Source organism: Microcebus murinus, chromosome 17, assembly GCF_040939455.1.
Source record: "Microcebus murinus isolate Inina chromosome 17, M.murinus_Inina_mat1.0, whole genome shotgun sequence".
In the NCBI taxonomy this organism is placed as follows: Eukaryota; Metazoa; Chordata; class Mammalia; order Primates; family Cheirogaleidae; genus Microcebus; species Microcebus murinus.
In genome coordinates, this window is record NC_134120.1 from 22,355,543 (window position 1) to 22,383,122 (window position 27,580).

General features: G+C 44.8%; 2 protein-coding genes across 34 annotated transcripts in view; both read left to right on the forward strand.

Annotated features, from left to right (window-relative positions):
• The first annotated feature begins 507 nt into the window (after positions 1 to 507).
• On the forward strand, positions 508 to 14,627 carry MBD1 (methyl-CpG binding domain protein 1). 33 transcript variants are annotated; one of them, XM_012769872.3, is made up of 17 exons: positions 508 to 679; positions 2,047 to 2,181; positions 4,863 to 4,977; positions 5,072 to 5,259; positions 5,344 to 5,426; positions 5,587 to 5,627; positions 6,009 to 6,155; positions 6,261 to 6,389; positions 6,732 to 6,848; positions 6,932 to 7,000; positions 7,654 to 7,821; positions 8,135 to 8,434; positions 8,528 to 8,665; positions 9,034 to 9,168; positions 9,254 to 9,315; positions 10,496 to 10,567; positions 12,256 to 13,226. In XM_012769872.3, exons 2-16 carry the CDS (start codon positions 2,072 to 2,074, stop codon positions 10,533 to 10,535), a joined length of 1,842 nt encoding a protein of 613 aa, XP_012625326.2. In that variant the 5' UTR covers positions 508 to 679; positions 2,047 to 2,071; the 3' UTR covers positions 10,536 to 10,567; positions 12,256 to 13,226. The 33 variants fall into 33 exon arrangements, with proteins under 33 accessions (XP_012625326.2, XP_075849989.1, XP_075849992.1 ...); XM_075993874.1 differs by having other exon boundaries at positions 12,263 to 13,226; XM_075993877.1 differs by having other exon boundaries at positions 8,573 to 8,665.
• A 114-nt stretch (positions 14,628 to 14,741) lies between these two features.
• The window catches only part of CFAP53 (cilia and flagella associated protein 53), a 33,900-nt gene continuing 21,061 nt past the window's right edge, over positions 14,742 to 27,580 (forward strand). The window contains exons 1-3 of the mRNA XM_012769880.3: positions 14,742 to 15,750; positions 20,130 to 20,359; positions 20,824 to 20,997. Of these exons, the coding sequence (XP_012625334.1) occupies positions 15,682 to 15,750; positions 20,130 to 20,359; positions 20,824 to 20,997 (473 nt within the window). The 5' untranslated portion in view covers positions 14,742 to 15,681. The remainder of the gene's footprint in view (positions 15,751 to 20,129; positions 20,360 to 20,823; positions 20,998 to 27,580) is intronic.

A 27,580-nucleotide genomic window follows, 5' to 3' on the forward strand; every position in this document is an offset into this window, starting at 1 on the left:
CGCCCCCTTCCCCGTGTCCGCGGAGCCAACCGGGGCCCGCGCAGCGAAAACTCGCCTTCGCGCGCCATCTGTTCGATGGGGAGAGCGAGAGACACTATAGACTCATGGGAGATGTTCGCAGCGAGCACAGACGCGACCTGGGCAAGAGTGGGAGAGGAGGGTCTCGGCTGGTCAAGGGAGTGCGCAGGCGCAACCCCAGCCTTGCGACGCCCCTGTGGGTTACTCCTGGAGACGGCCAGAAGGAACGGAGAGCGCAAGCTCAACTCCTAACGTCCACGCCCCTTTAGCGCGAGGCTGGAGAGCGCATGTGCAAACTAGGCCCCGTGGGATGGACGCGCCGTCTGGGGAAGCGAGGAGCGCAGGCGCTGCGGGTCCCGGCCGTGGGCGCGCTCCAGTGTGGGACGTCAGTACGCAGGCGCGGGAGCGTCCCCGCTAAGGGCGCGCGCCGTCGAGACGCTAGCGCGCAGGTGTTTCGTCGGGGGCGGAGCCTGGGAGGCAAGCAGTGGATTTCCGGTTCCGGGAGCAACGAACAGCCGCGGAGGCGACAGCTACCGCTTCAGAGGAGGCGGCAGAGGAGGAGGAAGAAGGGGAGTAGGGCAAGGCGGGAGGCACAGGAGGGACCCTCGCCATGAATCCACGGGCCTAGAAAGGCGGAAGCTGCCGGCCTGGTGCCGAGCTGGTGAGACAGCCGTGGGGCTGGAAGGGGAGAGCACTCAGGCATAGGATGGGGAGGAATTGAGGCTCAGAACGCTGACGAGGAGGAATGAAGGGCCCTCGGGTCGACGAGGGAGAGGAATGGCGGCTTCGGAATATTGAAAGGGAGGAATAGGGGGATTTAGGCGAAAGACGGGAAGGGATGGGGCTTAGAACGCTGACAGGTAGGAGTGTCGGGATCCTGGGACTAAGACGGAGAGGAATGGGAGAGCTCGGAACGCTGAGGGGAGACATCGGGGCCTCTGAAGTTAAGGAGAGAGAAACGGGGATTCAGAACTCTGAGAGGGAAAAAGAAGGTCCTTCAGACTGATGACAGAGAGAAATGGGGGCGTTGGAATGCTGAAAGGGAGCGACGAGGGTTGTGTTCATATAGAGGATGAGGAGAAATAGATGAGAACGCTGACAGTTAGGGATGGCATGATCCTGAAATAAGAACGGAGAGGAATGGGGAGAGTTCACAATGCTAAGGGGAGAAATCAGGGTCTCTCAGGTTGATTAGGAAGAATGTAGGGTGAGAATTTTGAAGAGGAGAAGTGGGGACCTTTTTGGCCATAGAGGAGAGGCACAGGGAGGTTTTGGGTTTGAGATTGGAGAGAAATTGTGGGTCAGAACATTGAGGGAGAGGAAAAATAAGTGAGGCAACTGTTGGGCTGGGGAAGGGGGATCCATGGGAGGCTTCTAGCAGAGGAATGGAAAGAATGGGGCTGCTCAGGCTAAGGATGTGGAGGGGTTGGAGGCTCTCACACAGAGGAAGTTGAGGCTATAACACTGATGTAGTAGAATAAGAGGACATCAGACAGGGAAAGAATGGAATGGTTAAAACACTAAAGGAAAGAGATTGGGAACTTGTGGGTCAAGGAAGGGGAGGAATGGGAGGTAAAAACACTGAAGTAGAATACTGAGGCCAAGAGGAATGATGGCCTCTTAGGCTGAGGATGGGGAGTACAGGGATCTTAGGGCAATATAGGGGAGGGATAGGGACCTGTAAGTCAAAGACAAGAAGGAATGAGTTGGAAAAATGAAAGGTTCCTGAGTTGGCAGTAGAGTGAAATGATGGGCTCTCAATCTGAAGATGGGGTCAGGATACTGAGAATAAGGAACAGGGACCCTTAAGTTGAAGATGAGAGCTGTGGAGGTTACCAGGTTAAAAAGGGGGAGGAATGAGAAGCTCCTGGGCCCAGAACAGGCAAGAATAGTGTGGGAATGGGAGGGGTTTCTCTAGGTCTTGGGCAAGCAGTAATAGACATCAGTGATTTGTGTAGCGTCGGGCACAGTTTGTCCCTTCCTAGAGCCTCAGTTTCCCCCATGCACCGTCTTCTCCCACTTTTGCAGGCTGCTGCTACTTCGTGTGGCCTCAATGGCTGAGGACTGGCTGGACTGCCCAGCCCTGGGCCCTGGCTGGAAGCGCCGTGAGGTCTTTCGCAAGTCAGGGGCCACCTGCGGGCGCTCAGACACCTATTACCAGAGGTACAGGGTGGGTTGTGGGCAGAGGCAAGGGTGGAGCTGAGCCTGGTTAGGGACAGGGTGAAATCAAATAGTGTGGTTAAATTTGTGGATGGAGTTAAAATTATGCACGTGCAGTTAATCCTTGTTATTCTCAGATTTTTGTATTTACAAATTCATCTACTTAATAAAATTTATTTGTAACTTACAAGTCAGTACTGACAGTGCATTCGTGGTTATTCCAGAACATGCATAGAGCTGTGAAAAGTTGTGACCCAGTGCACATGTTCTAAGCCAAGTTCGAATACGGCTTTTTTGTTTCAAGTTTCATACTATGAACAGGTGTTCTTTTCGTGGTCTATTTAGTATCTCGTTTTTTGCATTTTTGTGCTTTTTGTTGGTGATTTTGATGTTTAAGATGATCCCCAAACATAGGGCTGAAGTGTTGTTTAGTGTTCTGAGTGTAAAAAGGCTGTGATGTGCGTTACAGAGAAAATGCAAGGTAGATAAGCTTCATTCAGGCATGAGTTACAGTGCTGTTGGCTGTAAATTCAGTGCTACGAATCAAAACCATGGCTACATCCCCAAAAGAAGAAGGAAGTTTGTCAGTATGTACATGAGGCTGCTCCACAAAGTACAAAAAATAGCATCTGTAGTACTTGAAGGTGTGGAAAAGATGCGAAAGCAGCTAAATTTGTGGATCTGTGAAATGACCGATAAAGCATAGTGAACAGCATTGTTGTAAGGAAAGCCAAAGTCATGCTTCCCAGGGTTAGGAAAACATTAAACTTAGCTGGTGCTGGCTGGCTTGCACATTTCAAAAGGTGACACATCATGAAAAATATTAGGTTCTACAGATCAGGAGTCTGCAGAAGAATTTAAAAAATACCTGGTAAGTGTTATACAGGAAAGGGTTATATAGAAGATTGGTTTTCAACGCCAATGAGACTGGCTTGTTTTATAAGAACATTGCCAAACAAACCTATGTAACACAAATGGCCTCTGAAGTTTCTGGCTTTGAATCAAAGACCATGCAATTAATTATTTGTAAGAAATGTACATTAAATATGATGTCTTTAAACTGAAACACATGTAAAACAAAGTTATTCATTGATCAGTTTACAAAAATGTGACCAGAGCCTCTCAGGAACCTAACCTCATACTTCCCCTAGGAGCAATAGTTCTGTATTCACTAAGTTAGTGTTCACGGCAACTTCGTAGAGCATAACTACCATGAAATGGAAATCAACTATAAATATGTTAAGATTGATGTTTGTTAACATTAACATGTGTTTTAGGATACATTAGTGATATAGGTATTAAATTTTCTATACTTGTTGTGGTTCTTTTTGTATCTAAGTTGCCAGTTTCCCCAATAAATATGGTAAAGTTATAAATAAAATTAATTTTTTTGTATTTAGTTATAATTTATTCACAGTTACATACTTCTGTAAAACTTTCAAAACTTATAAGTGCAATTGTCAAAAATCATAAAGGATCTGAGATTCTACCCCAATTAGGACAAGATAATAGTGAGTTTGTCACAATTTTGTGGATGCTGGTAGGAGACATGAGACTCCTGGGTCAGAGATGAAAGACAGTTTATTACAACAATAGTAGGATCCAAAATACGGTAGTCCTCCCTTATCTGTGTTTTCACTTTCTGAGGTTTTGCTCTCCTGAGTTTCAGTTACCTAGTCAACTGCCATCTGAAATATTAAATGGAAAATTCCAGAAATAAGCAATTCATTAGTTTTGAATTGCGTGCCGTTCTGAGTAGCGTGGTGAAATCTTGCGCTGTCTGGCTCAGTCTTGCCTGGGACGTGAATCATTTCTTGTCCAGCATATCCATGCTGTATGTGCATCCCATCCATTAGTCACTTAGTAGCTGTCTCAGTAATCAGATTGAAAAGCACTGTATATACTGTATAGGGTATACCCTCCATGGTTTCAGGCCTCCATTGGGCATCTTGGAATGTATCCCCTGCAGATAAAGGGGGACTATATCATCATTTTGTACCAGTTCCTCGAATCCCAATTCCCGTGTGACATGAAGAGGGCTAAACAGCACCTGTACACACTGTGTTGTATCATAGGAATGGAACCCTGAGCTTAGGGGATCAAATCTTCTATAATATTAGGACAGTAAGTATGGTTTGTTGTTTTTCTGGAAGGAGACTCCATCTCTTATCTTCCAAGGTGGCTTGCTTTACAAACATCCTTGGAAAGATAGTTTTTTTTTTTACAAAGGACAGTCAGGACATGCAAGAGACCCATGGAGTATTGTCTCCCAACGTCAATTACTTATACTCTATTATGTATGCAGTTTCATTTGTTTATATGTTTTTTAAACATACTGATGTCATAAGTTTTCTTGATTATGTGCTTGGTACATAATGTTAACATACTAACATGTTATTTAATATATTTGTGTCCCTACTTGTGTTTATTTTTACTTATGGAAAGTATTTCCAGTGTCGCAAGTATGATGTTATAAATGTTCACGTCTGTTTACATTTATGTGGTTTATTAATGTTTGTACACATGCTTGGTATTTGTATTTTATACTCCTGTTATTCAGGGGTAAGTTGGGTGGGGCGGGGCTCACAGGCCAATTCCAGGCTGCCTCTTATATCCCATCAGCCCTATGGAAGGGTTGTAGGGATGGAATGGCATTGGCTCTACCTATCCTGGTCCATTCCCAGCCCTACAGGAGACAGGATCCGAAGCAAAGTTGAGCTGACCCGATACCTGGGCCCTACATGTGATCTCACTCTCTTCGACTTCAAACAAGGCATCTTGAGCTATCCAGTCCCCAAGGTACTTCACAGTATGGGGAGCCCAGTCGGGTGGCTGTGCTTCCTAACATGCACCCACTGACTCACATTCCTTTTGCCTTCACTCTCATCTCCAGGCCCAGTCTGTGGCCGCCGTCCCCAGCAAAAAGCGAAAGAAACCTTCAAAGCCAGCCAAGACTAAAAAACATCAGGTTGGACCCCAGAAGAATGAGGTCAGGAAGGAGGCCCCAAGGGAGGAGACCAAGGCTGACACTGACACAGCTCCAGCCCCAGCCCCAGCCCCAGCTTCATTCCCTGCACCTGGGTGAGTGTTGGCCTAAGGTGGGCCAAATGGGTGAAGGTTGTGATTGGTGCTCTCAGGGCTCCACACCTGTCTTTTCCATCCCAGGTGCTGTGAGAACTGTGGAATCAGCTTCTCAGGCGATGGTACCAGAAGGCAACGGCTCAAGACATTGTGTAAGGACTGCCGAGGTGAGTCAGGACAGAGGCTACTGACATAGTTCGAGGTTGGATTTTGGAAGTATTGGACATGGGTAGAGGTTGAATGGTGGAAGTCAGGCCAGAGGCAGTGGTGAGGTCAGGTGTCTGTTGCTTCCTTTTCACTTGCTCCTTCTCTCTTCCTCCCCGCCAGCACAGAGAATTGCTTTCAACCGGGAGCAGAGGATGTTTAAGGTAAACACAAGCTGTGTCCTTTTCATGACTCTTCAGTGGGAGCAGGATGTGATGGGACCAGTAGAGGATCTGGAGAAATGGTGATGGGGCCATAGGGTGTAAGAGTTGTTTTATAGAGAACTAGTGTGGATTGGCAGACACCGTAATGGGAATTAGTGGAGTGCCAGTAGACAGTGATAAAGGTAACAGGGGACCAGTAGATATACTAATGGCCTCATTGATGGCAGCTAACCAGTAATTATCAGATATAGTGATGAAGCTAATGGGAGACTAGAAGGCATGGTGATGGGAGCTAATGTAGGATCGGTAGACACGGGTGGGACAGTGCTTCTGGAGCCACTCTGCCTGGGTCTGTGACCTTGTCCCCCCAATTCTTGGCAGCGTGTGGGCTGCGGGGAGTGTGCAGCATGCCAGGTAACTGAAGACTGTGGGGCCTGCTCCACCTGCCTCTTGCAGCTGCCGCATGATGTAGCCTCAGGGCTATTCTGCAAGTGTGAGCGGAGACGTTGTCTCCGGATCGTGGAAAGGGTGAGTCGGGCAGGTGGGGAGGGCCCAAGGCTCACCCCAGCCACTGGTCCTTGTGGGCCTGGCCTCCTGCATCATGCCTCTGGCCCTCCCCACACACACACACAGAGCCGAGGGTGTGGAGTATGCCGGGGCTGTCAGACCCAAGAGGACTGTGGCCGTTGCCGTATCTGCCTACGCCCTCCCCGCCCTGGGCTCAGGCGTCAGTGGAAGTGTGTCCAGCGACGCTGCCTACGGGTAAGTCAGGCAGAAGGGGGCAGAGCTCATTCTGCTGTTAAAGTTTTCGCTGCTGCTGCTGCTTCCTCCCAACCTGGCCTTGCCCACCTCATGTTTTTCTTTTCTTCCTTACCTTATGCTCACCTCCCTGGCCTCACTTCTCTGCCCCTGTCTGCCAGCATCTTTGTGACTGTCTCCATTGCCACTATTGGCGATATCAATGTTGCCCTCCCCTGGCTGTGGCTCCCCCTGCTCTGCCCCACCCTCTACCTACCTGTCCCATGCATGCTTTCTGTAATCTTGGGATATCTTATCTCTGCCTGGTGCCACCAAACCCAAACCACCCTTTCTATTCTCTCCCAGGGTAAACTTGGCCGCCACAGGGGACGCTGTGACGCCAAGAAGGCTGCCCGGCGGCAATCCCGAGCCCAGCCACTCCCTCCACCTCCCCCATCACAACCCCCAGAGCCCACAGAGCTGGTGAGGCCCCAGTGGGTTGGGGGGAAGCTCACCCCTAACTTTGCCAAGTACCTGCCCTGACTCCACCCCATTTGCCTCTACAGCATCCCAGAGCCCTGGCCCCCTCGCCACCTGCCGAGTTCATCTATTACTGTGTAGAGGAGGACGAGCTAGTGAGTGGCCCCGCCCTACCTGGATAAGCCTAGACTCTCCCAGGACGCTTGATTAACTCCAAAGAAGCAGATGCTGTGATGGGCCTACTGGGGAACAGCAAGGCACAGTAATGGGTCCTAGGATGGGATGAGCGGATGATGGGGGAGGACTAACATGGCTCAGCAGGTGCAGTGACAGTGCCACATCAGATGCACCAACACTCTGGTGGCTAATGCAGGACTAGCAGACACAATGATGGGGCTGATAGAGGAGCGGCCTAAACAGTGACTGTAGAATGTAGTTTCACGTAGAATGAACAGACAGAGCAGGCACAGCGGTGGGAGGTAATCGAGGGCCAGCAAAATCCTGCTGGAGGTGGGGTCAGAGGAAATTTTTGGTGGCTCGTGGAGTGCTAGCAGATACAGCGATGGATCCTGGGATGGAGCAGCCACAGTCCTAACGGTACCGAGGCCCAGCTGGCCACAGTGATAGCAGCCAATGTTGCACTAGCAAATGCTGAGGTATGACTTGTGGGGAGTCAAGAGGCTAAGACTAGTATGCAAGTAGTGCCCTCCGATGGGGCTAGAGGAGCACCAGGACCAGCACTGGAATAGCCATTGCGGATGGCCTCTCCTAGTCCTAGTGACAGCACCACCCATTCCCCCCACCCCAGCAGCCCTACACGAACCGCCGGCAGAACCGCAAGTGCGGGGCCTGTGCAGCCTGCCTACGGCGGATGGACTGTGGCCGCTGCGACTTCTGCTGCGACAAGCCCAAATTCGGGGGCAGCAACCAGAAGCGCCAGAAGTGTCGTTGGCGCCAATGCCTGCAGTTTGCCATGGTGGGTGGGGCAGGAAGGGTCAGGTGGACGGGATAGGTGGGGCCAGATGCCCAGTACCTGGGAATGGTGGGCCTGGTAGGTGGGTGGGCGGGGCTGTGGTTTTGGATGAGGATTAGCAAACATTGTGCTGGGGTAAACAAGTCTAGGTGGCACTGGCATTGCTAACAGGAGACTAGCAGTCTCAATGACAAAGGGCTCGTGTAAGCAGATTCTGTGATGGGACGAATGGGAGATTAGTGGGCATGTTGAGCATGGCAGGGTGGATGTGATTGGTAATGGCACCAGGCGGCCATAGCACCCTATCTTTCCTCAGAAGCGGCTGCTACCAAGTGTCTGGTCAGAGTCTGAAGATGGGGCAGGATCGCCCCCACCCTACCGTCGTCGAAAGAGGACCAGCTCTGCTCGAAGGCCCCACCTGGGCCCCACTCTGAAGCACCCCTTGGCAACACGCACAACTAAATCAGGCCGTGCCCAGGCTTTAATGAAACAGGAAGCAGGTGGTGGCTTTGTGCTGCCTCCGCCTGGCACTGACCTTGTGTTTTTACGGGAGGGTGCAAGCAGTCCCGTGCAGGTGCCAGGTCCTGCCACAGCTTCCACAGAGGCCCTGTTGCAGGTGAGGGCCCCATCTTACTCTGCCCTTCCCAGCCGCATCTAGCCTCATGCCAGGGAGTTGAGACCAAGTCTGCTGCAATCCTCCCTCATGCAGGAGGCCCAGTGCTCTGGCCTGAGTTGGGTTGTGGCCTTACCCCAGGTGAAGCAAGAGAAGGCGGATGCCCAGGAAGAGTGGACACCGGGCACAGCCACCCTGACTTCTTCTGTATTGGTGCCTGGCTGCCCTAACAAGGTAGGGGCAGTGATCGACATTCTGTTGGTGCCATAAAAGGGTGGTCTTTAAGCGGAGTGATGGTGAGCCATGATGGTGGTTATTTGAGCAGAGTGATAGATGTGCATATTGCAGCCTTTCTGCAGAATTACCCCGTCTGTCTAACAGACACCCCACTTCACAGGCAACTAGCTTTGCCTGCTTTGCTGCCCAGCTAACAGAAAAACGGAGATCGGTGAGGAATGGGAAAGGTTTGTAGGCAGGGAGGTGGCATTTCTGTGCTGTACTGTAGTGGAAGTGGGATTTATCAGCACAGTGATGGTTTGTGCTGATGGAGACTTTCTTCAGGGCTGCCCTTCTAACTGCTGCCTATTCCCCACTGCTCCCAGGCAGTAGACCCAGGCCTGCCACCTGTGAAGCAAGAACCACCTGACCCTGAGGAGGACAAGGCAGAGGAGAACAAGGATGACTCTGCCTCCAAATCAGCCCCAGAGGAGGAGGCAGGAGGGGCTGGCACACCTGTGGTCAGTGCTGGGGATGTCCCACTCTGCCCTGACCCTGCCTTAGCTGCACCGGGCATGTTGACCTATGATGTTAATTCTTCCCTAGATCACGGAGATTTTCAGCCTGGGTGGAACCCGCTTCCGGGACACAGCAGTCTGGTTGCCAAGGTGTGCCCCTCACAGTGAGGGATGGGGGTAGGGTGGGTGCTGGTCAGATGTGGGTCCTGGGTTTTGAAAATACAGTCAGCAATTTGGGGTAGTTCAGTGGGAGGTAAAGGCTTCACATCCACTGTGCTGACCACAGTCCCTGAGAGGCATGTGTGCAGGACCCTAGAAATTTCTCTTGAGACCCAGCCCAATAGTGTCCCAGGTTAGGGCTCTCCTTTGTGGGAGGGAGGAGGACTTGATGCCCTATGATGAAATTTGAATGATAAAGAAAGATAAGGAAAGTCTGGTCCCCATCTCCCTGAGTAAATCCTATGGGGGATTTAATATGTAAGTTCTTATTCAGAGAATCATCATTTTCGGTCTTGAAGGCCTTTGAAGTCTCCGAGAGACCACTGGGTGGGTGTTCCCTGACAGTGAGGAGTATGTGTCCCAGAAATGGTTGTGGTCTTGCCTGGCAGTGGGGTGGGCAGGAGATCTGAGTCCTGAGCTGACTCTGAGCTGAGTCCACACACAGTTGTGTGATCTCCGGCTCATCCTGCACTTCCTGGAGCAGCCTCCATGGAAGGGCTTGGGCTGGGTCTCTTGAGCCTTTCTTGAGCCTGTTGAGGTTATTAACTGTTTCAGCTGCTGCGCAGAACTGTCCCTGTAGGCCTGGCATAGGATGAAGGGTAGGTGCCTATAAGGACTGGGATGGTGGGAGGAGGACAAGGGAATGCTGCCTCCTGCAGAATGTTGACGGGCCCTGCACACAGCCCCACACACTGGCAATGTAAACTATTGGCCAAAGCACCTGGAGTCCTTTGCTCCTACAAATCAATTCCGACAGGCCAGAAACCCTTCCACCTATACATAGGTGATTACGCAGGTACTGATTGAGCTCTTGCTGGGTGGACAGTGGTCTGGGAGACCCAGCAGTGAGTACAATGAGCCCTGGAAGGCTTACCCTTCGGGAGACACAGGATCCCTACCCTTAGCTTATAATGTAACTGTGCACGCAATATATGTTAACAGGGAAGGGGCTATGCTTTCTATAATGATAGTTTCTAGGAGACAGAGAAAAGATAAAGGATAATTAAGAGGAAATGGGATGGAGGATACAGAATAGGAAATGATTTTGTGATGCTCCATTTTGCATGTAGCAAACCTCATTCAACGTACACACCTGCTCCCTCTTCTCTAGGTCCAAGGACCTTAAAAAACCTGGAGCTAGAAAGCAGTAGACTGGAGGCTTCTGCAGACTGTAGGATTCAAGGTGATATTTGCAGACCGGCTTTTTGGGAGACAACACTGATCTACTGGGGGCTGGACCCTAGATTGGTTGCCAGGGCTTGTGTGTGAATCAACTCTAGGACGAAAAACCTACCACCAAACCAGAGGAACAGGCCTAACAGTACTTTGAGCTTATAGAAGAAGTAAGCGGTAAAGGAAGACAGAAAGAGTAGAAAGTTGGTGCATTTATCTGCTCCTCCCCAAGAGCCTGAGTGTGATAAGAAGTTGGATATTACGGGTGGGGGAGCTGGGGTGGGGAAAGGGAATATAATTAAAGCCACAACAAAACAACCTAAACGGGCCATCTGTATAAATAATTTAAGTGGCTTCTGGATGAGACCTAGTAGTGTCTCTAAACATTTCCTCAGGGAGACAGTAATTGCAAATGTAATGTGAAAAAATGAGGAAAGGAAAGGAACTGCTATTTGGTGTGTTCCTCCTATGGACCCCATTTATTTAATCCTCAAAACAATCTTCTTAGGAAGACATTGATTTTGCCCATTTTTGCAGATGGGAAAACTGAGACTCAAATTAATTTGTCCAATGTCAAATGTTAGTAGAGCCTAGACTTAAACCCAGGTAAAGGCCATGTTCTTTAAACCACTAAACTGTAAACTGTAATCCTGTATGCAATAATGTGTAATATTATAGTAACAGGAGTTTTCAGTGACCTTGAAAACACACAATGGATTACTATAAATACTATAATAAATCCATTATACTCCTGTCTCTAGCATGGTTTAGGGAGTGCCAAGGTTGTATGTGGAAAGGGTCATCTTATTGTCAGAGCATCTGTTCATCCAGAAACTGGGTTTTCTGCAGGCCCCATGTGCTGCATCAGATTCCTCAAACCCTCAAGGGTATCCCTCCTCACTGACTGCTGTCCGTTTTGCTTGTTACCCTGACTCCCCTTCCTCAGCCAGGGCAGTCTGTGGAACTAAAGCTGCCAGCTTGGCTTGTCTTTCCTAACATGTATCTCCTGCCCTTTGATGACCCATATGCCTGGTTCCTTCCCTCAGCCCGAATGTCTACTAGGAGGCTGAATTCCTGCTTTGAGTCCTGCCCAAGGGCCAGTGTTGGCTCAGCCCTACCTCACTTTCTCCAACTTCATTCATAAAGTGCCAAAACGATTAGACCTGTAATTTGTTACTTAGCCAGCTTTACAGGGCCAGGACTGAGTGAGTGCCTCCTTAAATTTTGTACCCTGTGTGCCTCCCTTGCCTTACCCTAGTCCCAGCCCTTGCAGCTTTAGGTAATTCAGATATGGATTAGCTATTTCCCAATTCTAACTCATAAAATATAGCCCTCTGCCACCCTCCTCTACCCCTTCCTTTGCCTTACCCTACCTAGCTCAGTCCTAATCAAGACTGGATAATCTGATACTGCTTTGTTTCCCCCCAGGATCCAACCAACCAACCAACCCTAGTATTCTGGTGATTTTGACAATGATGTTCTAAGTGATATTTGATTGGCATTTTGACTCATGAGTTAAGAATGTACTTTCCATGTGTATTAGGGTTCAGTCAAAAAAGCAGAACCACTAAGATAAAGATTATGTATATATGTATTTTAAAGGATTTATTATAGGGATTTGACCTCATGCAATTGTGGGAGCTGGTTAAACAGTCTCTGTAAGGCTGTTATATTTGCATCTAATGCTGGAGCTTGAAGTCTGCAGGGCAGGCAGTCGGGAAGGGAAGACGGATATAAAGTGTGGGAGACCGAGGACACAGCACAGCCCACAAGCACAAGCTGGAGCCCACGAGGATGGCCTGGAACCTATGTCAGTCTCTCACCACCTCCAGCTTCGATGATGTGGGTGTCCTGCAGAAGATACTGGTGCCCTTCCTCACAGTTAAATATGCATCTGCCCAGGAATTAGAGAAGCTGAAGGAAGATCCTGGGGAAGATGGAGCAGCTGTAGGCCTGGCTTCAGGCCTGACTGCTGCCGCACACCAACGAGGTGAGCCAGCTGATAAATGACAACACACGTGAACTGCAACGGCACCTGGTGCGCCTGCACCAGCCTTCCAAGTGTAAAAAGAATATGCTGCTGCTTCACTTCTGCCCACCAATTATCAGGCAATTGTCTCTGTGGCCCGTCTTAACTGGAAGCATACAGGGAAGGGAGTTCTGGGAAATATAGCCTAGCCATGGTGACACATTACAAAGCCACCTTGCCATGGATCAGCCCCCAAAAGGTCTCACTATTCACCTGAGGATAACTTGATAAAACTACATTGCTGAAAATGCAAAGCTGAAGACCATAGATTTCATGGTGATCCCAGCAAGTACAGAAATTCCGTCAAGTCCACCCAGAAAAAAACTTGCTGGTCTTGGCTATTTTTGTGTCATTCATTCAAGTATTGAGAACCTGGCACATGGTAGGCACTTGTACTTAATACTGGGATACAGAAATGAAAAAGATATGGTCCATGCGATTTTATTAAATGCATCAATATGTATTACAAATGAATGGATTTCCAACTTTATCATGGAATTTAATGCTGAAAATATAGAATTCAGGAAACTATCAGGAGGACAACCCTTGTGTGAACCTTGTTTGGGGCACAATGAGAATACTTGGAAATACTTTAGTTTCTATCTCTAAACTGTTCTATTTTAAAATTATTTTTAAATGATTTTTATTGTCCCATTTACTGATTTATATGCTTAGTGTTTCTTTTGGGAGCGTCTTGGTGGTAACAGTTAACTGCCTCTGAGAAACTGGGATAGTGGGTGGCAAGATAAAGGTCACTTCTAGGCCGGGCGCGGTGGCTCACGCCTGTAATCCTAGCTCTCTGGGAGGCCGAGGCGGGCGGATTGCTCGAGGTCGGGAGTTCGAAACCAGCCTGAGCAAGAGCGAGACCCCGTCTCTACTATAAATAGAAAGAAACTAATTGGCCAACTAATATATATATAAAAAATTAGCCGGGCATGGTGGCTCATGCCTGTAGTCCCAGCTACTTGGGAGGCTGAGGCGGAGGGATTGCTTGAGCCCAGGAGTTTGAGGTTGCTGTGAGCTAGGCTGACGCCACGGCACTCACTCTAGCCTGGGCAACAAAGCGAGACTCTGTCTCAAAAAAAAAAAAGTCACTTCTGTCCAAAGACCTTGGGGGGGATCACTTCTGTGGGCCTCCCAGGAGGGTTGGCTAAAGGCTACGGCTCACTATGCTCAGCCCTGGGCCAGGTTCCTTCAATCTCTGGAGGGGCCGCCAGGGGGCGCCGGGGCGCGAGCCCGCCGTTCCGGACCGCGGCCCGCCGGCCGGGCCCTGGAGACACTCCTCCCATGCCTGGCCTGGCCTGGCCGCCCTTGAGCGTCACATGCGTCCTGCGCAAACACCAGTACCTAGGCTGGGCCAGAGGGAAGCCCACTGCCCGTCTTCTAATGGTGGTAAGATGTGCAAAACCGTACTGGCGTTAGATTACAGAGCTTGCCAAGGGTGACGAGCTGACATGTCTGGGGGCAGCCGGGTCGGTTTTCGCTTCCGAGAACTCATCCGGACAGGACCCTCTGGGTTGCGCGATCTCTGGGGTACCTGACAAGCGGCCCCGAGTCACAGCGGCTTTTCCTTAACTCTGCTCCAGGCAGCTGGCGTTAGCATTGGCGTCCTCCCCTAGGGCTTTGTGCTTGCTGTTGGGTGGTTCCGCCCACGCCAACCCGCGGGCCAGGCTCCCGTGAGACTCAAGATCAAGGAACCGCCACTCGAGACACCGTCCAGGGAACTGAGACGACACCTAATTTCTTTCTTTTTTGTTTCAGGCTATGTAAACTCTTAGCTGTAAATGAAAATGAGCATTTTACCGAACTGCAATTGAAAGAAGAATCATTATAGGACAAAAAAGACAAAATAAGAATTATTAAAAGAGATTATTAAGAGAGAAGACAGACATTATTTTGTGGCTGAAAAGCTGAACCAACAATTCAGGAAATGGAATTAAAAGCTAGAAACGTACCACATACAAAATCCGAAGTGGGAGGACTGCAAAATGATTAAGAAATGCTAATTTACAGTAAATTGCATCCTTAAGAGGGCATACACATTAGTTGTACTTTGGTTATTATACATCAGTGTCTGGCGTAGGTATTTTTTTCTGTGTGCTATGCTCGCCCCCACTTCAGCAATGGAGTACCAAAGTGTCATTTTTAATTGGCTTTTAGGTATTAACTACCATCTTGCTCTTGACTGGAAATACAATTTTAGTTTCCACATGTGCGTTATAGGGTCCCTGATCTGGTTCTCAGGAACCAATTAACCTGGACTTCTGATCCACATACTGACCCTGGTTCACTGTGACCCCTCGACTCAGACTCTTGGTCTTTATTATACGCAACCAGGCCATGCAACTGCCCCAACAATCCATTTGATCTGCTCCCATCTTAGAGTATCCTGAATCTAAACCCTGGTTTCTACCCATTGCAGTAGGAAGAATTTATTAATAATTTATTATTACTGGTTGAGTGGTTTGACAAGGCGCTTAGGCTCCCCGAGCCTTAACTGTCTTAGTTGTCAAATGAGAATAATACCTGCTGTTCCATCAACCCTATAAGTTATTTGTGAGGTTCAAAGGTTGTATGTGTGAAAATACCTGCAGATTTTAAAGAGCTACACAAATAAGGTGGTCCTGTGATGATTACCATCATCGCTAAGATTAACCTAGAGATGGTACAAAATTGGACCTCCTCACAAAATGTCCTCTAACTTTCTCATGCTTTTAGACCGATTACAGGGTATACAGAGCAAAGTCAATTGTAATTATAATTAGACTTTCGACTTCTCTCCGGGGCAGAGGTTTTTTCTTCCATTCTGATGCACTCTAGAGCAAGGGCGCGAGATCGGCGGGCTTTGGCCGGGGGCGGGGTGAGGACCGCGCAGACTCCGCTTTTCTGCTGCAGGAGGAAGTCGCGAGTGCAGGCGTCTGTGGCCCCCATGGTGACGGGACCGACTTCCGCCCGGCCCACCCACCTCTGCCTGCCCCTCACCCCGCGAGGTGCACCATGGCAACCAGACCTCTGCGTCGCGGAAGCGGGTCCCGTAGGTGGCCGCGGTTGGGGAAGCGCGGCTAACGCCGCCCCCATCCCGAGGGGACTCGCAAATGTACAGCCAGAAGTTTGGCGCCGTACAGCGGGAAGTTAAGGGCCCCACTCCCAAAGTGGTGATCGTGGTAAGCATAGGATGTGGTGGCGGGGTGGGGTGGTGGACCTACAGCTCTGTCTACCCACACTCTGGGCCTGGCAGAGCCCAACCGCCCCCTCCCACTCCCCAGCTACAATATTTAGGTCTGTATTTGGAGAATCACCACTGGTATCTTGGGGACTTTCAGTCTCTAGGACACTCGAAGGAGGTCTGTCCCCTTATAATGGGGAGTGTGTGTCATGGAGAGGGCACTGGGCCCAGAAACAGACCTGGGGGCAGGGCAGGCCATGATTCAGCTGTGTGATTTGGGCTCCCTTTTCACTCCTAGCAAAATCATCTGTGAAAGAGGAATTAGGCTGTGAAGAGTTGTGAGTGTTATGGAGCCTTTCCTGTGCCACCTCGACCAGTAACCATTGCTGAACAGTGACCCTGCATGCCTGGAAAAATGCAGGGTGGTTGCCTCGAAGGCTGGGCTGGTAGTAGGTTAGGTGGTAGATTTTTATCTTCAGATGGGATTTTTGAAGTTCAAATTTAGGTTAGGGGAATGCTGCTTGCTACAGAATTTGATGGGTCCTGCTGAGAACTCCAGTCACTATTGGTCCATGCATCTAAATTCCTTTGTTTCTACAGATTAGTTTCTACAGGCGGGAAAACCTGCCCTGTGCAATTAGGTGATGACAGAGTTATCACTTGAGTCCCTGCTGTGTGCAACAGCACTGTAGAAGATACAGGGGTGAATACAGTGACCCTGGGAGGTGTACCCTTCATTGAAGTCTGACCTCTGCCTCCAGGGAGCTCATTCAGCCTGAGTATCCCATATCTGAAATGCTTCAGACCAGAAGAGTCTCAGATTTCAGATTTTGGAATAGTGCATATATATAATAAGGTATCTTGGGGAGGGGACCCAAATCTCAACACAAAATTCATTTAGGTGACATACACACTTATACACATATGCTGAAGGTAATTTTATTTTTCCGTTGGAGATGCTGAATAAACTGTGTTGTGTGCCTGTGTCTTGACTATGTTCAGACATGTGAGGTCAGGTGTAGAATTTTCCTCTTGTGTTGTCATGTCATCGCTCAAAAAGTTTTAGGCCGGGCGCTGTGGCTCACGCCTGTAATCCTAGCTCTTGGGAGGCCGAGGCGGGCGGATTGCTCAAGGTCAGGAGTTCAAAACCAGCCTGAGCAAGAGCGAGACCCCGTCTCTACTATAAATAGAAAGAAATTAATTGGCCAACTGATATATATATAAAAAATTAGCCGGGCATGGTGGCGCATGCCTGTAGTCCCAGCTACTCGGGAGGCTGAGGCAGAAGGATCACTCAAGCCCAGGAGTTTGAGGTTGCTGTGAGCTAGGCTGACGCCATGGCACTCACTCTAGCCTGGGCATTAAAGCGAGACTCTGTCTCAAAAAAAAAAAAAGTTTTAGATTTTGGAGCATTTCAGATTTTCAGATAAGGGATGCTCAACCTGTAACCTAATTGCAGAAACAGCTTGCTCATGCATTAAACCATTATGGTTAACACAGCAGGTAATGATATGCTATATTATCTGTGATGTCAGTTTATGGAAGAAAGATCAGAAAAAATCAAGAATACAGTTTTATTATGCTCCACAGTACACATAGCAAGTTTTAGTCAACCTATAGACCTGCTGTTTCTCTAAGTCCAAGTGCTATAGGAACTGGAGCTGGGAAGTAGACTGCTGTCTTCTATAGGTTGTAGAATTCAAGGTGACAATTATAAACATACTCCATGAAAGAAAGAAACTGCTTTATTTTGAGTTCTGTATTTAAACAAAGGGCTCAGGGCTTGGGCCATTTCTTGGGTGCTGTTACTTGTGCTAGGAACCAATAAGGAACAGGAAAAAATAAAAAACGCCACCACCAAATCAGAAAAGCAGGCCTTTTGACCACTTTGCACCTATAGAAGAATTAAGAGGAAAAGGAAGAGGTCAGAGTTGGTACATCTGCTCCTTCTCAGGTGTCTGAGTGTGGTAAGTGTAGATATTAGAGGTAGCAAAGTTGTGTTAGAAGAATTAAAACCACCAATAGATGAGACTTGGACCCTAAACAATTCCCTCAGAAAAAGTGATAGCAGATGTAATGGCTGAGGGAATAAGGCAGTAAAGGGAGCCACTATTTAACGAGTGCCTCCTATGAACCCAATGGGTGAACATTTTTTGTTCATTTAACAGGTGAGAAAACTGAGACTCAAAGACATTAAGTAACTCACTCAGTACAGTAATAGGTAGAGGCCAGACTCAATCCTAGGATGTAAGGCATTGTAAACTGCAATCCTAATAACTATAATTTGAGATGCTACAGTAACAAAAGCCTTTAGTGACCTTGAAGACACAAAGTAGTTAGTGTGTTCTCCTGCATTTAGCATAGTTTAGAGCTGTGATGTCCAGTCTAGTAGCCACTAGCCACATATAGCATTTGAGCACTTGAAATGTGCTCAAAGTCACATGTTGAAATAATATTTGGATATATTGGTTAAATAAAATATATCATCAAAATTAATTTTCCCTGTTTCTTTTTAAAATGCAGCTACTTGATAATATAAAATTACATATCTGTGTTGCATTATATTTCTATTAAATGGTGTGGATTTTGAGCAATGCCAAGACTATTCCTAGCTTGGCATCCACCTTGTTAGAGAACTCCAGGTCATATCTTACTCATCCAGAGACTGAGTCCTTCCCAGACCAAAGAGTCCTAGGATGCCCCAAGCCTTAAAGAGCTTCCTGACCCCCTGGCTCATGCTGTTTCTCACCACCCCTCACCTCCATTCTCCTCTTCAGCCAAAATGTACAGAGCCTGGTTCCTGTTCTGCCAATTGGAGACAATGTTTCCGTTGTCTTGATGCTTGGTTGCTGTTCTCAGCCCATGTATCTACCGGGAGCCTGAACTTCTGCTGTGTATCCTGCCCAACATGCAGATGTGACCCTGTTCTCCTTCATTCACAAAATCTGTCTTCATAAAATTCCAAAAATATTAAAGAACAATAATTTAATTATCTGGCTCTAGGCTCCAAATAATTCCTATATGGATTAGCTACTTCACATGCTGTAATACCCAACATCATCTTGTCTCCTCCACACCTCAGGGTCTGCCTTATCTTGGTACCTATAGTGTATCCTGAGCCCTGAATCTTTTAATCAAGCTATCTTCAAATATTGATTTTATTTTCCCAGAAGACTTCATTACAAATACTCCAACCCTAGTGTTCTGGTAACCCTGACAGTAATACTCTACATAATTACTCTACATATTACTGTCAATCCTGACAGTTATACTCTAAGCTATCAGATTGACGTTCTCTCTCTGCCTTGTAAGTTAAGAGTTTTGTTGCTATGAATCAGCACCCCAGTGTTTCACAACCCACCTAAGGATGACCTGATACAACTTGCTGAAAATACAAAAAAGACTATGGATTTCCTGGTGGCTCCAGAAAGTGCAGAAATTATATTAGGCCCACCCAGAAACATTGTTTCGTTTCATTCATTCATTCATTCATTCATTCATTCATTCGTGTAGAGAACTGACTGTTGTATGCATTATGCTCATGCTAGGGATATAGAAATGAAAGAGAGACATAGTCTATGTGATTTTATTAAGTATATCAATATATATACGAAATGGCACATGCATTTTCAACTTTTTAGAGGCCCTTTTTATAAATACAATACATTTACAGAAATTCCAAGTTACCCCAAAGTGTCAGGAGCACAGTCCTTGCATTAAAACTTCTGGGCACCACACAAATAGGAATAAAGTTATACCACCAGCATTTTTCCTTTTATTTCTTTCCTTCCTTTTCCTCCTTCCTCCCTCCCTCCCTTCTTTTGTTTATTCTTCTTTCTTAGTAGGGTTTTTCATTGTCACAACTATATAAAATGTATCTATATGTCTGTGTGGGTGTGTATATATCCTATATATTAGATACTTTTCATTGAAAGTATTTTGATGGTGGTAACTATGATGTACACCTTTGAAACTGTGGAATATGTGTGGCAAGATCAATGTCAGGGATTAGAAAGACCTCTAATTCTTGTCTGTCTAGGTCTGCCCTATTTGAAGCACCTTAGGCAAATCACTTAATGGCTCTGAGTTTGACTAGATAATCTTTAGAGTCCTGGTCACATTTTTAACTTTATAATTCCATCCACTCTTACTCAAACAGCATTTCTGAAATATTTGAGACTGATTTGGTAACTTCTTAAGTAGAGGCTCAGAGAATCAAACAAGTTACTCCTTAGGTGCTCAGCTTTTTTCAGTGGTAGCAGGATGTATTAGTTTTTTATACCCAATTTTATTTAGTATGAATATTGATGGAGGTCATAATTGAAAATAGGTGATTGATTTTTGGTTTATCATAGTGACAGTAGCTTTTGTTTTCAGAGAGCCAAGCCTCCCAAAGACCAAGGGGCTGAACAACAACTAGAAAGAATCCGAAGTAGTCATCAGAAGTATCATGCTATTTTGGCCTCTATTAAGTCAAACGAGCGGGACCGCTTGAAAGTTGAGTGGGAGCAACACAATGACCGCAAGTTTTTGGAGAACCTTGTGCAAGCAAGAGTCAAGGATGCTGTGCAAGGGTTTATTATTAATATTGAAGAAAGACGGAATAGGTAAGGCTTACACACCTGGGGACCCAGATTATGAAACATTCCTAAAGTTGTAATTTGAGATTGGCCAGTCAAAAATCAAGTATAAGGATTGTGGCTGAGATATTTATATTCAAATTGCTATCAATTAATATTTTTGCTGGTGATAACCTATATTTAGAGATGGAAAACAAATGAATATATTGTTTCATATTTCATTACTTTAAAATCTGTTTTCTTTTGTTGAAAGTGTACATTTCATATGTGTATATTTGTATGTGATCAAATAAAATATGGTGCAGATTAGTCTCTTTATTGCTTTAAGTGGCAACATGTCTTATTTTATAGAGGACTGTGATGATCTTTTCCTTCTTACAAAATTTATTAGACATGTAAGTCTGAAATCAAATATAACAAACAAAAATCAATAAAATGGTGCATGTAGCATGAAATTTTTAATTTTTTTTTTTTTGGTCCTTTTCTTTTAGGCTACGTGAACTTTTAGCATCAGAAGAAAATGCATATTTTATGGAAATGCACTTGAAAGAAGAAACCGTTGAGGAGAAAAAAGATAGAATGAGAGAGAAAACTAGATTATTAAAAGAGAAGAAAGAAAAAGAGAGGCAGGATTTTGTGGCTGAAAAGCTAGACCAGCAATTCAGGTAATGGAATTAGAAAAACACACAAACAGAATCCAAAGTGACATATTAAAGATTTAGGAGTGTTAACTTGGAGTAAGTTACAGCCTAATAAGGGTGTACACAGTAGGTGTACCTTTAAGTCTTGGTAATTATATTATGTATCATTGAATAATAACAGAGTTTGTCTGAGAACTGTGGTCTAATGTTCTGTGCTTGCTTCCCAATTAGCATGAAAGTACCAAGTGAGATTTTGTTGAATTGTATGTATTAACCTAAGCCTTGCTGTTGACAGGGAGTTCTTTTAAAGCCCTTATCCCAGGGAGTCTTTGGTAAAGTTGGGCTCTCTCCCTAGTGCTGTAGTTGCCACCTGTGCTGAATGTGTGCTTAGTTACCTGTTCTTTATTGTCTGTTTCCTTGTCTTGTATTCTGATCCATGAGATCTGATCACCTGGACTTTTGATCCACTCCCTGACGCAGACCCGCAGTGACCCTTGGTTTTCAGATCCCTTGTTTTCACTGTGCTCAGTCTGATCCTGTGTTTGCCTCCATATCCCTTTTCATTGTGCTTTCCCATCTTAGAATACCCTGAGTCAATGTGTTGATTTCAGCCCAATACTGTGGATTCATAGAGGGAAGGCTCATGTGGAGATTTACCCAAGGGTGATCCTTTGAGATGATCTATAGTGTTGCATCATCAAGAGCTTGGCAGATGCTTTGAATTTCACAAATGAAGAGATTCTTTACCTTTAAAGCAAAGATATACTAAAAAGTCTCAATGTCTTACATTCCTTCCTCTTATTCTTACAGCAAGAGCTATCATATATTTATAATTTATGGTTTCATTGTAGTGTAATTCCTCAGTTATATTCTCAGTACCTTGGTGACTTCTAAGAATGTGAACATTAAGAATTGCTATTAAGTTTCTCAGGATAGTTTATTTGCCCCCTTTTTTCATTCATGTCTCTCCGTGCAGTGATGATCACATGATATGACCCATGGAATGCCCCAAGTCATCCACTTCATCTGTCATTTAATTTTAGAGTAACTGATTAAGATTTTTATCTTCAGAAGGTATTTTTAAGTTCAAATATTACCTAGAAGTATTTAAAACATTCATTCTATAAATGTTAAATATTTTTGAGCCTCTGCTTTGTGCCAGCCTCTGTGGTAATGTCACTTAGTTGATCAGGTCACCAAGCGTGAGTGGGGCAGGGTGTGTATCATGTTAAACTGGATTTGGGAACAGATGGTCCAAGAGTCACTTTAAACCCTAAGTTAAAATCTGGTAGAAAACAGAAGGAGTTCATCTTTCACAGCATTCCAAATTTGAGTAGGTCAGAAACCCAAAGGTCAACAGATGTGAGAAAGCAGAAAAATGAGGCAGGTTGGGGGAAATCAAGTCATGGTTCAGAGAAAAGCTTTCGCCATCTCCTCTCCTTTTCTGCCATGAAGTTGCTGTTAGTAACATAGACATCCCCAAACCCCAGGGACCAGAAGAAGAACTAAGCTATTGCAGTGCATACTAGATACAAGTTGCAGATGCAGATGCTATAATTATGAGAGTAAATTCGGACTGCTAAAACTGGGCAGAATGGGAAGTTTCAGGGCTTGGGGAGCTGCTAAAGGAGGGCAGTGAAGAAACTCAGAGTAGTAATATGTAGGGCTGACATGACTTGCCACTCTCTTTGGCTTGCAGGTGGATAACTGAGTTCCACAGATAGGAATTTGCCTATGTGTTCAAGTTTGTAGTGACCAGGGTTACACTTGGAGTTTCCAGCCTGTGTAAAGTATGTGCTTGTACCCTGTCCTCAGTGGGACTTGGGACACCCTCCCTGGTTGCTGGGGAAGAAGGTGCTGTGAGGGTCAAAGGGGGACACCACCAAAGTGACTCTCAATGGACCATTCATATATTTTCTACTCCCTAGTAAATGTCTCCATATATATTAAGAAAAGTGAATTGTTCATAAGTGGTTATACTTTTAAAATATTTATGAGTTTGACAATATTTTAAATATTTCACTTGTATAACTGAGTTTTTGGTAGTTAGATGAATTGTTAGAATTTTTAAAGAAACAAATATATCCTACAGTAATATAATTTATCTGAAAACAAATTGTTTTCAGTGTCTAAATGCAACACTGCAGCATTATATCTTCAATACAGAGCAGCAAACATACTTTTGAGTAACAATGCTATATTAGGCTCCATTACTGAAAATATAATTGAGGCTTTAATGTATAAAACATGTATAAAACAAAATGAAATTTTTCCTTCTCATTCTTCTTTTTCTTCTACTTATTTTTATATTCTGTTGTATAATACAAGTTCACCACAATATATTTATTCTCTCAGTGACATTCATTTCAGTTATTTCCAGTTTGGGATTCCTATGAATAAAGCCACTATGGATATTTTTGTACATGTCTTTTGATAGGCATATGCATTCATTTCTCTCATGTATATTCAGTGGCATTCCTAGACTATTTGATATCTGGAGTGGATTATTTTTAGTGATCCCATCCTCTGCACAGCAAAATTGCTTTCAGTGATAATATGAAATGAATAATAATAAAAAGAAAAACTAGCTAGTGATTTTTTAAAATTTTAAATAATTATATATTCACAGAGAGTACAGATATCCGATGTACCCTTCACCCAATTTCCCCCAAAGGTTACATCTTACATAACTATAATACAATATTAAAATAAGGAATTGACAGTAGTACGTGGGTGTATAGTTCTGTGCCATTTTATCCCATGTGGAGGACTGAGTAACCACCACCACAATCAAGAACAGAACTATTCTATCACCACAAAGCTATCCCTCATGCTACCCCTTTGTAGTCACTCCCACCGCTCTCCCTCATCATTCCTAACCCCTGGCAACCACTAATCTCTTCTCCAGCTCCATAATTTTGTCGTTTTAAGAATGTTAAATAAATAGAATCACACAATATGTGATCTTTTTTTTTTTTTTTTTTTAAGGCTGGTCAAGTGGAGCAGTGGGAGTGGAGAAGGAACAAAGGAATCTGTAACTGGTTGAATATGTGATCTTTTAAGATAGGCTTCTTCATGCAGCATAATGCCTTTGAGGTCCATCCACATTGTTGCATGTGTCACTAGTCTGTCCTTTTTATTGCTGAGTAGTACTGTGTTGTACAGATATACTCACTTTGTTTAAACTGTTCCCTTATTGAAGGATATTTTGGTTGTTTCTGGGTTTTGGCTATTATAAGAGAATCTGATAGGAATATTTATATGTAGGTTTTTGTGTGAATGTAAGTTTTCATTTCTTCAGGAGAGTTGTCATATGCTATTGCTGGATCATATGTATATGTTTAGTTTTTTTTAGGAAACTGCTAAACTGTTTTCCAGAGTCTACCCACTGTAGTATACCCCCAGTATTTCCCCCAGCAGTGTATGAGAGATCTAGTTTTCCTACATCCTTGCCAGCTTTTGAGAGATCTAGTTTTCCTACACCCTTGCCAGCTTTTGATATTGTCACTATTTTTTTTTAGCTGTTCTAATAGGCATGTAATAATATCTCATCATGGGCTTAACTGGGATTTTCTTAATGGCTAGTGATTTGGATCAACTTTTCATGTGCTTATTTGCCATCTGTGCATCTTCTTTGGTGAAATGTCTCTTCATTTGCCCATTTTCTAATTAGATCCTTTGGTTTTTAGCTGTTGAGTTTCGAGAGTTCTTTCTATATTCTAGATACAAGTCTTTTGTCAGATATGCAGTTCTTTCCTAGTCTATAGCGTATCATTTTATTCTCTTAAAAGGGTCTTTCAAAGAGCAAAAGTTTTTAATGTTAATCAAGTCCAGTGTATCATCAATATTTCTTTTATGGATCATGCTTTTGGCACATTGTGAAATCTCTTTCTAAATGTCCTATATTTATACACAATTTATGATTACACCCCAGATTAAAGCATACATTTTGGGATTTTGTTTTGGGGTATTTTTATTAAATGAATACCTTAGGATGTGTGGTCAGAACCTCTGTGAGTAGTCTTGCCTCTGTCAGTTGCTGGCAGAGGTGATATAATGAAGCACCAAGTAACCCAAACTCCACAGCCATACTTCCAGGTCTTCAGCCTCCGTTCAACCACATATGAAATACAGGAACTTAGGTAAGATGCTTACTTAAGCATCCATGCTTACCTGCTCTTTGTTTACATTTCTTCATCTGTAAACCAAGGATAAAAATAATAATAGTGAACTTGCAATCATGTTCATTGCCACATTGGTTGTTACAAAGATTATAAAAGTTTATACATGGTAATAGAGCCTGTTCTAAGAGTACTTAGAATAGAGCCTGGCAGATGAGTACTCAATAACTGTTGCTAATAATATTCCTACTATTGGCTGTGTGGCTTGAGAAAAGACACTTAGGCTCCCTGAGTCTCAATTGCCTTAACTCTAAAATGAGGATGATACCTGCTGCTTGTGGGGATCAAATAATATACTATGTGTGGGAGTACCTTGTAAACTATAAAGCACTCACACATGTAAAGTTTTCCTCTTATTAATGATTATTATGATTAAAAAAGGTAGATATCGTGTCTATCTATAGATAAAAGTGAGCATCCCTAAAGTAGGGGCTCCCAAAGTCAAGTGAATATGTAGATTATTAGGGTATAGGAAGAAAATACTTGATGTTTATTTTTTATCTTATCACTTTTTAATTTTTATTTTAGTATATATTTAATAATTTATATGCTACAGTAATATTATAATCACCATATCCAATTTATAAATAATAATCAACTGGTGCTTAGATTTTATTTTTTTACTGAAAGGAACACATAATTTAAAAAGTTTGAAAACTGATCTAAAGATATACTTCATATGGGCACCTTCATACACTGATTTTTGGTTTGGGGTTTTTTTTTTTTTTTTTTTTTTTGAGACAGAGTCTTGCTTTGTTGCCCAGGCTAGAGTGAGTAGTGCCATGGCGTCAGCCTAGCTCACACCAACCTCAATCTCCTGGGCTCCAGTGATTCTCTAGCCTCAGCCTCCCAGGTAGCTGGGACTACAGGCATGCGCCACCATGCCCGGCTAATTTTTCCTATATATATTAGTTGACCAATTAATTTCTTTCTATTTTTAGTAGAGACGGGGTCTCGCTCTTGCTCAGGCTGGTTTTGAACTCCTGACCTCGAGCAATCCTCCCACCTCGGCCTCCCAGAGTGCTAGGGTTACAGAGCGTGAGCCACTGCGCCCGGCCCATATGCTGTTAATTCAGCCTTCGTTGGCAGCACGCATCCTCAACTGCCTTTACAATATTTGTACTCTTTGATTTTATATTAAGGAAGGGAATTACCTTAAGGAAATCATCAGAGATAAGCAGAAAGAGGTACATTTTAGAATGTTCATTGCAACATTATTTGAAATAAAACTCAGAAATAATCTATATTTTCATCAAATAGGGAAATTTTTAAATAAACTGTGATATATTTATAGGCTCCAGCCTCTATTATACAGCTTATTAAACTATAATAAAGTTTAAAAGTTAAGAATTATTTTTTTTTTTTTTTTTTTTGAGACAGAGTCTCGCTTTGTTGTCCAGGCTAGAGTGAGTGCCGTGGCGTCAGCCTAGCTCACAGCAACCTCAAACTCCTGGGCTCAAGCGATCCTTCTGTCTCAGCCTCCCAAGTAGCTGGGACTACAGGCATGAGCCACCATGCCCGGCTAATTTTTTCTATATATATTAGTTGGCCAATTAGTTTCTTTCTATTTATAGTAGAGATGGGGTCTCGCTCTTGCTCAGGCTGGTTTCGAACTCCTGACCTCGAGCAATCCGCCCGCCTCGGCCTCCCAGAGAGCTAGGATTACAGGCGTGAGCCACCGCGCCCGGCCTAAGAATTATTTTAAAAAATATTTCATGAGAAAATGTTCCTAATGTGTTAGGTGGAAAAATCAAGATACAAGGATACACACACATACACAGAATGCCCCCAGCTGTAGTTAAAATGCACATACACACACAAGACTGGACGGAAATACACTAACAAGATAATAGTGGTTATGTTTTGGTAGTGGGATTTAAGGGTTTTTGGTTTTTTTTAGTGTCTTAAAACTTTTCTGTGTTTTCTAGATTTTATGTAATGAACATGTATTAATTTTGTAATTAGAAAAAGGAGGCTTTTTTTAAAAGAAAAAGTGTCATAAGTCATACTACTTATTCTTGGGCTTTTTTTTTTTTTTTTTTTTTTTTGAGACAGAGTCTCACTTTGTTGTCCAGGCTAGAGTGAGTGCCGTGGCGTCAGCCTAGCTCACAGCAACCTCAAACTCCTGGGCTCGAGTGATCCTTCTGCCTCAGCCTCCCGAGTAGCTGGGACTACAGGCATGCGCCACTATGCCCGGCTAATTTTTTATATATATATATCAGTTGGCCAATTAATTTCTTTCTGTTTATAGTAGAGACGGGGTCTCGCTCTTGCTCAGGCTGGTTTTGAACTCCTGACCTTGAGCAATCCGCCCGCCTCGGCCTCCCAAGAGCTAGGATTACAGGCGTGAGCCACAGCGCCCGGCCTTATTCTTGGGCTTTAGATTTTCATTAATGGAATAACTTTGCTAGAGTATGAATGATAGG